The sequence below is a fragment of the Pecten maximus genome, chromosome 9 (genome assembly GCF_902652985.1).
Source record: "Pecten maximus chromosome 9, xPecMax1.1, whole genome shotgun sequence".
NCBI classification, from domain to species: domain Eukaryota; kingdom Metazoa; phylum Mollusca; class Bivalvia; order Pectinida; family Pectinidae; genus Pecten; species Pecten maximus.
Window position 1 is genome coordinate 16,879,906 of NC_047023.1, and position 8,884 is coordinate 16,888,789.

General features: G+C 36.4%; 1 protein-coding gene across 1 annotated transcript; it reads right to left on the reverse strand.

Moving 5' to 3' along the window:
- Window positions 1–3,861: 3,861 nt before the first annotated feature.
- LOC117335213 (ryncolin-2-like) lies at window positions 3,862–7,578 on the reverse strand. The gene is made up of 5 exons (XM_033895199.1): window positions 7,447–7,578; window positions 5,981–6,111; window positions 5,547–5,643; window positions 5,281–5,445; window positions 3,862–4,571 (listed from the first exon to the last, which is right to left on the reverse strand). The coding sequence occupies exons 1-5, from the start codon at window positions 7,532–7,534 to the stop codon at window positions 4,288–4,290; spliced, it is 765 nt and encodes a 254-aa protein (XP_033751090.1). The 5' UTR covers window positions 7,535–7,578; the 3' UTR covers window positions 3,862–4,287.
- Between the last annotated feature and the right edge of the window lie 1,306 nt (window positions 7,579–8,884).

Below are 8,884 nucleotides of genomic sequence, written 5' to 3' on the forward strand. Positions count from 1 at the left end.
AAGGTTTGTTTTATCGTTAAATGATGGCAGGCGGACAACAACTAAGTGTTATATGTTTGATTGTAAAGCCAATTAATTCCGTATTATATCTATATTATCGGTAGTAGTTACTACTTCTGCTACATGGTTTAAGGTTAGGAATACTTGATCTCTCTGGTGACAGACAGTCAATGGTCCCGAAACAAAAACATGAAATGCTTGCACCCAATTGTTCAATACTTTTAATTTGAAAGGTTTTTGTGTTGGGGACTAACGAAATATTATCCCCATTCAATTGAATACGGAACTGATCGGGATGCGATGATGTCGATAATAATGATCCGAATTCAATGAATTCGTGACTCATTATTTTTGCTTTTACTTTAGCATCAATATGTACGTCAAGGGGTCGGGAAATGCTGCTGTACGATTTTGGAACACTTGCAATACCTGTCAAGCTATTAACTACATGATTGATGGGCGACTGGATGGAATTGTCATACGTCGATGATCCTGTTTGTGGGCCCGTTGCTGTTTGCAATGCTGATCCAGCTGCCGCTGCTGGTGTTGTTGAAAAGGCAGATCCTACTGCCGCTGCTGGTGCATTAATAGGCAGGTTATCCTGGCCTGCCATCACTGCTATTGGGTCTGTGACTAACCCAGACTGCCTCTGCTGACTTGAGTGGGGCATTGTTTGGTCAGATGATGCAATAGTTGAACCCAAAGTGGGTTGCTGAATAGCGATGCCCTTCGCTATCATCTGAGACAAAAGTTCAGCAGCAATGTCCTTTGTTGATGGAAAATTGGGTGCTGCTACAACAGCTGCCGCAGTAACATTTGCTGCTGTTGTTAGGTCAGTGACATTCCTCCCTGACTGGGTATGTGGCCTAGATATAATGCTATGGTTAACCGCCGCCCTTCTGCGAGATCTCCGGATAGGTCCGGTGGAGCCTGAAAATGAAATCGAAGGAACGAACTATGTCCTCAAAACAATATAAACACGTAACCGATGTTTGTGCCATAGGAAATGTTGTTCAACCGAACACAAGGTCCTGCACAACAATTAATATGCACAATATAAAGCAAAAGTTGTTCAACCGGACACAAGGTCCTGCACAACAATTAACTATGCACAATATCAACAATGTTGTTCAACCGGACACAAGGTCCTGCACAACAATTCATTATGCACCATATAAACCAAAATGTTGTTCAACCGGACACAAGGTCCTGCACAACATAAACAAATGTTGTTCAACCGGACAGAAAGTCCTGCACAACAATTAATGATGCACAATATAAACAAAAAGTTGATCAACTAGACACAAGGTACTAAACCGTATGAACTTTGATAATAGTTATTTAAACCTGATAATAATCCAGGGCAGCATATTGTCATCACGTTATTTGATTAGGAGTAATACATTTTCTACTTAAGCTCATGTTACCCAACATTACAAGTTTAAAGTTCGAGTAACATATACAATCTAATGTAGCTTTTGCCATACGACAATGTGTTAATTGTTAACAAGCTAATAATCACTAGTTATATGATAGATATCATTCATAAGTGCACGACAATGTCCTCTGATGTAAAGTGACCACGTTCTTTAATTAGGCCTAATTCTGCACAATTCAACGTAATACCGTTTCCGTGAATGAACTTAACAAATCGGTTAGTAGGCTCATGACCTATTTTAACTAGCAAGCTGAGTATAAACCGATATATAATTAATAAACTAATCCAAATACAAACAGACTAACAAATGATACCGACTTATCCATAAACATGTCTGCTCTCTTAAGTCAATTCTGAAAGGTACAGAAGCGATCTAGTTTCTAATTTAATTTGTACACAAAGAACGGCCCTGGGCGGAAGTAAACAAAATCTCGTACATGCGCGAAATAGACCGTAGTACTACCAACCTTATATGGAAAGGTCACGAGGGTCAGAGTTGCTGCTTTTAGCCAATCGTATGCCCTGCAGGATTGCCCCACGCACAGAGTACTTGAACTTGCGAAGGCCCGCGGGTGAAAGATGTACGCCATCTTTGTTTAAGCAAACAAAGGCTGCGGTCTTCAGACCCTTGTGTCTCCAATAAAAACATCCTTCCGACTGATCACACATTAATTTGATGTTACTGTTAACGAAGTCTACACCTCTGTTATACAAACTAACCGCTATCGATCTTGTCTTAGCACGATAAAAAAGTTGCATTATTCCAACGTGGGTTACACCGAATCCCGCGCGAAGCCACTGTGCTATGGAAAGTAAGTCACTTGCTAAACGATCCTTAATATCCTCGTGATCCACTGAATCCAAATCATTACCACCGATTTGCAACAGTACAACTTTAGGGTGGATTTCAGAAATTGAGGTAGACATAGATGAGATGTCGCGAACCCGACTGCCCCCTTTTCCTACACAATGGACGCGAACCGAGTCAAGGTCGAAACCTAAATTTGACCATGAACCTGTCAAATCATCTCGTAACCTTCTCACAAAGCTATGACCCAGAATCAATACATCAACGGAATCCATTGCATAAGAACAAATAGTAGATAATTTCCAACCTTAAAATGATGTAAACACAAACTGACCTTGACTTGTGTCCATTAGTGATGCAGTCTGTTTCAGTGGCTGGGTAGCTACTGTTACCGTGTAATAGGTATATATAGTAAAATCACTGCGCGTGACCTTTCACCTCCATAACCCTGCGCCCTCACTCTGTTATGAAACCCTTTGATAGGGACTATAATAAGCATTTAATATATGCTACATAATTCAAGATGTATTTTAATTTACTCCTTAGCATGTATAAATGATATTAAAATTGCATTTTAATTGTTTATTATTATTTTTTTTCGTCATAAATATTCTTTTAACTTTGTTGGTGATCTATTTCCTGCTAAGAGCATTTTTTGCTTTGGTTTGCTTGGAATCGTTATACATATGCCGAATTATTGCACCTTGAATGATGAGTTACGACCTTGAAGGATTTCTTGATAAACAACATGTCAGATATAAGTTATCATTGTGTCTCGTTCTCATGTAAAGTGAATGTGGCTGACATTGTGTCATACTGTGGCAACAAGCTGGATAACGGCTTGATGAAGGATGGCGATTTTGTTTTGTGTGATGTCATGCATGGCATGTGCAGTGGCCGTTAAACGTTTTACTCTATCGTCACATCGGGGTCATTTAATGCCGTTGTCAATTTCTATGTTATTTAATTGTCATGAAGCCAGTGAAGTTTCCTCTGCATCTCTTCTTGAGTTGCATGTATCAATTTTAATGACAATGCATGCCACGGCCAGGGGACAAAATTAACACTTGTTTGAGCTCTCTCAAATTAAGGCCAAAAGTGTGATTTTGTGAATAGAAACATTAATAAGAATAAAAACTGGAGAGACAAAGATTGCAGATTTCGTCACCACATACAATCATGCAATTCGGAACAACCTGTATTTACAATTCTTAATCCCTACCCACAGGAGACAATTGAGGAATGAAGGAATTGAAAGGATTTTTATCATTTTCCTTGAGGCCTTGAATAGCAGTAGCTTTCTACAATATACATATGGTGCACTATAGCGATAGCTCTATACGAAAAGATGTAGAATCATTAGAAAACAACGATAATCCCGCCAATGCATCATACCATATTTAACTGTGTCCTGCCAGTAATTTCCGTTTTATTCAAGACAAAAATCCTTTTAATTACATCAAATACAATAATTCGTGTTAAATTAGATTTATTTAATGTGAAAAGATGGCAAAGAGAACACAGTTTGTGGAAACGGGACTTAACTGACGTACTGTGTGGAAAATCAGCACGTGAAACGATATTTCATACTGTATTAATAGTGTTTGCATGACCAATTATTTATATATAAACATTTGAGTTTATTCATTAACAGTATATGAAAGTTACATAATGCGACTGTTTGCTTATATTGATAACTACGTGATTCCATTATTAAAGAAATAGGCCATCTGCAGTACAATATTGTCATTCAATCAACAGAAATATGACACACATGCAAATAGCATATAGATGAGCGCAGTGTTATTTTGGAAACGCTATAATGACGTCATAAGTATCTAACTTCATGTCGTTGAGTTATTGTCTTCGTAGCGATAATTGAAAGATGAAGTGTAGCCAAATAGTTATGATAAAGACAGGTATATAGATACAACACGTCTCACGATAATGTTTGTGAAGTTATACAAAGCCAGCGCAACGGGTACAAACTGGTCAAAAGATAAGTTTTTGTTTAGTTCAAGGATTCAGATGTTGATTGTGGTTATGGGCTCAGAGCCTGGCTTTGGGGCGGACGCCATCCCCTTCTTACCATCATTTTTGTAGTTTTCAAAGAGTAATAAAATCCTCTAAAACTAAACGTAACAACGCCATTGGCATAGGAGGTTGTGTGCCCTCGGAGATAGAGACCGTTTAGATTTGCCCTATGACATGCCGCGTACCACCATCCACCACGGTAGCCTTTTGCGCAATCAAAACCGGAATTGGCATCATAATCCCTGTCCTTCGCGCTAAATCGGTAACCACTACATAATGACATATCATCTCCTGTAAAATATAAGAAATATAGATATATATGAAAAGATCAAACTAAACGGATGACACAAAGAATATATGTGAATAATAAGTAGATATCTGCAGTCTAGCACTCGTAAGATATTCTAGAGCTCGAAAGTTTTAAAAACCCAGTACTAAAGAGCGAATATTCCGCAATTTATTTTTCCTGCTCGAATACACTGAATACACATTTAAAGACATGCGTCTATAGACATTATAGACACTCAAGTGTCATTTAAAGTGACGTCGCACTGAAATGCCGCAACCCTTCATAGTTACCTCAAACCCTATACTGAACCCTTTATGTGCGGAAGAACGAGCTCGAAGCAGAGAACAGCTAGTGCACAAGTGAAATGAGTCTTATTTGTTTTTGTTTAAGGAAATTATTAGATCCTTGTTTACTTCGGCGAAAATTCGAGACAATAACAGATTTTAGTTAGGCATGTAACAAGTCAAGCAATACTAATCATGCGTACATGTGGCATTCTTTCACAGTTAAAGTTACCACTTTCAAATACAAAACAGCATTTAATTTTTTTTAAATTGCTAAAACGATATATGTTTTCGTTATCGAAACATATTCGTTGGTTGATAATCAATATGATAATCGAAGGTTGAAACGACAAGTAATTCTTATCGCACTGTATTGCACTTGGCGATTACAAATAATCAGATAGAAAAGTCTGACCAACAAAATTACCTGAATCTCCTGTATACCCAGCGACATAAGCTCTATATTGACCTTCTGCACTCCCAACGGAAAATATGTTGTAATGGGAATAACGTGTGTTGTTGTCAAAATCTTCGATATCCACTCTCAACATATACCAGTCAGACGAAGTGAGGTAATGGAGATACTGGTTCCCTAAAAAAATTCAAAGACTTATTGAAACGTACGAATGAAAATAAATTTCTTGTATGAATTCTTAAAAGTATTAAATAAAAGTAAACGCCATGACTACATACCAAGCCAGAACTCGTGGTCAAGCCTTCCAAATCCTAGAGAATACTCATCCCATGTCCTGTAGAAATCAGTCGATCCATTAACTCGTTTTTGAAAAACCTGTGGAGCATGTTGATGTATTCAATCAATCATTGTATTGTAAAAACAATACCCCCCCCCCCATCAACTACAAGTACTAGTCGGCTTTGCTGATAATCCTTACTTAATAGGGGGGGGGGGAGGGGGAGGGGCCTATGTCTTTACAACAACTAAGATAACATACTTTACTCTTGAGCTGTTTTACATAATGTATTCTAGTCACATGAAAGTAATTTCATGAGTCAGTATCAATTAAATATTTAAAAAGAAAAAGTCAACGACGATTGATTTCAGTCATATGAAGAGAAAATTACAGCTGTTGACATTTTTTAGCTTCAAACAGTCATATACAAGTTACCGTCCATCCTCCTCCATCCGTTTCCATGTCACACCAGACTCGGACGCCATATCTCTTGTTTAGGTATATGGTGTATACTCCATTATTTGTGTTGCCCGCATCAAGCAAGTCATGGCAGTCGCGAGGTAAATCTAGAAATACAAAATGTAACAAGGTAATGTCAATATTTAGTTATGGTGAAATATTATCATTGCTTCTGTTGGATTCAATTTAATAAAAAAATGTAATTAAATTGTTTATGATAAAAATCAATTAAATATATGTAAAATGTATGCATTATATTTTGGATAATACGTGCCATTTTATAGAAAATGCCATGCTATTAATATTCAGTTGTTTCATGTATGATAGGAAATGCTTCTTCCGGGGCCTCATACTGTCAGAACTATTTCTACCAGAACATGTCATAATACCAATTTGATAGCTTCACGAAACAAAGTTAAGAGACACGATAATCAAATTAACACTTTCATTAGATGTAATTTTTCAGTAAAGAAACAAAAAACGTTTTGATAAGAATTTTCGTAATAGCTGGAATACGAAAATTCCAACTGGTAGATGTATTTTTACAGTGTTTCTTCATTCACGTTAAACTACCACACTTTTGATCTTTTTTCCCCCAATGTTCAATGTTTATTCAACTTAAGCCTTACGGCTTATAAGCATACTAAAAGTTTAAATTATACAATTTACAATCCTTGATATATAATACAAATTAACGAAAGATGGACAGCAATGATATAATTCCTTTACATATACAGTAGATCTATAAAAATATGTCATATTGAAAACAACTATTACAGTAAGGTTACAGATATTATGACATTTCTGAGAGGCAATATCGACTGATGAGTGATTGGAGTATACAATAGTGTAGTCAGGGGATGGACGGTTATACTATTAGTTAACCTAGAAACTGATATGAGTGAAAACAAGATTTTTTGTTGAGCATTCGCTCCTGGAGGGACGGCTTTAGTTTTGTCCCCGCTGAGACATACCAAAGTCTGTCAAAAAAAGATAGTAAAGGCCTTACGAAAGAGAATGACTTCTTCAAAAAGTCTTCCGGCGGCGATATACACGATTTATAGATGGAAGTTATCGATCTTTCGTAGCGCTTAACATTCTGGGATTGTGGCACATAATGTGTACGAGATGGTACTATATTGAATTGTCTTACGGTCCATCGACGATTTCAGCCATTTAGGACAAATAGAATTAGATTGCAATAAGAAATATAAAGAGGAACAAGTCAATCTCATATGCTGTACACAAGCAAACGCTATATAAAATTTATGTCTGTTTGGAATCATTCCATCATATTTTTTTTGACAGTAAATGATTGATCGCAGACATGACAAAACTCGTCTGTCAATACGCAATGTAGCAGAATGACGTATATCTATGCCACATTTCACATAAAGGTTGTGAATATAACTTAAGATAAGTACTATTTATGCAATACTTACCACTCTCAGAACAATTCTGTACAGCTTGTGGAACAACCAGGAGAGTGTTTGACGCCAGCAGGAGGAGGGCAAGCACATGTCGAGCCATATTGAAATATGAATGAAAGTGCGACGTGATGAGGACAGTCTATATAACGTTGATATAGTTATAGGGAATCCCAAATCTAGAAATTCTAGGTATTGAATCAGGAAGTACCATTTTATTGGTAATATGTGGTGTATCAAATACATATCAGGAGACAGGTGATGTGGTATATAACGCTACTTAAATAAAACCTATTTATACAGATCAAACACATTTAAATGTTCAAAAGACACACAAGTGAAAGAAAGCCATGCATTTAATGCCCAGAGAAATGATAATTGATCTTGTTATATTTGAATGAAAGCAGACACCATGTAATCATGTAACTAAAATAGCCGTTTTGAATAATACGGCTTTATTGCACTCTCCTGGAGGTGGAAATGCAATAAAGTGAAGTCAATACAATGGTTTAAAAAATCGTTCCCGGTCGATATTCTATTCTGGTCAATAGCACTTTAAATGCTGTAATGGTTTAATAACAAAATGAAATTAAAAATGTTCTTTATATATTTATAAGAGACTACTTCATGAGGATTTACAAATACATTAAACATTATAAACTCGATCCAGGAAGTTGAACTTTATACACACCCAAAGTTCATTTAAACCTAAAACATTACCTTACAAATATTATAATCACTCTCGAAGTTTCAGAGATAACGCTTGTCTTTGTTGAACGTGTTTGTTACAGATTTGATAGTGTTACACAATGCTAAGGGGGTTTCATTCAGAATATAATTTTGAAAAAGCCAGTTAATGAATATGCATGAGAGGTCAATATTGTTTTTTACGGGCAGTCATTTGACATTAATTCAGTCAATCAGAACAATTTAAGATGTAGTTTTATTATAATCACATATACATATTATATTCCCTTTGGTTTTACATCTTAATTCAATACTTAGAACCATCATCTATGAGCTAGTCATCTGTAAAATTGTGGAGACGCAACACGTGACACGATGTATTGTCAATACAAGGTGTCCACACGATTAGAGACCGTTACTTGCTGAAAATAGCCGACGCATGATATGGCTGCTAATGCAAATCTATTGTGAAAACAAGTTTGGAGAGAATGTTCTTTTCTTATAAATTTTGATATTGTAAGCTTTATTTGTTCAATACTTACAACTAGCAGAGCAATTTTGCACAATTTGTGGATCAACAACAAGCAGGAAGTATGGAGCCATTATGAAAGAGAGTACGATATGTTTTGAGCTGGTTATTTAGCATTGCTATATAGGTGGGAATTTCGGGTTAACAAATACAGGTATTGAACCGGGAAGTACCATTTTGTTGATCATATGGTGTATTAAATACATGGTGGGAGACGGGTTATGTATTTTCTCTTAC

What these genes read in the sequence shown, in the direction of transcription:
- LOC117335213 (XM_033895199.1), bottom strand. Translation starts at nt 7,534, where the DNA reads ATGGCTCGACATGTGCTTGCCCTCCTCCTGCTGGCGTCAAACACTCTC. An exon ending in ACAGAATTGTTCTGAGAGTG is followed by an intron (nt 6,112 to 7,446) that starts GTAAGTATTGCA and finishes TTGTATTTCTAG; the next exon opens with ATTTACCTCGCGACTGCCAT. An exon ending in CGGATGGAGGAGGATGGACG is followed by an intron (nt 5,644 to 5,980) that starts GTAACTTGTATA and finishes CATGCTCCACAG; the next exon opens with GTTTTTCAAAAACGAGTTAA.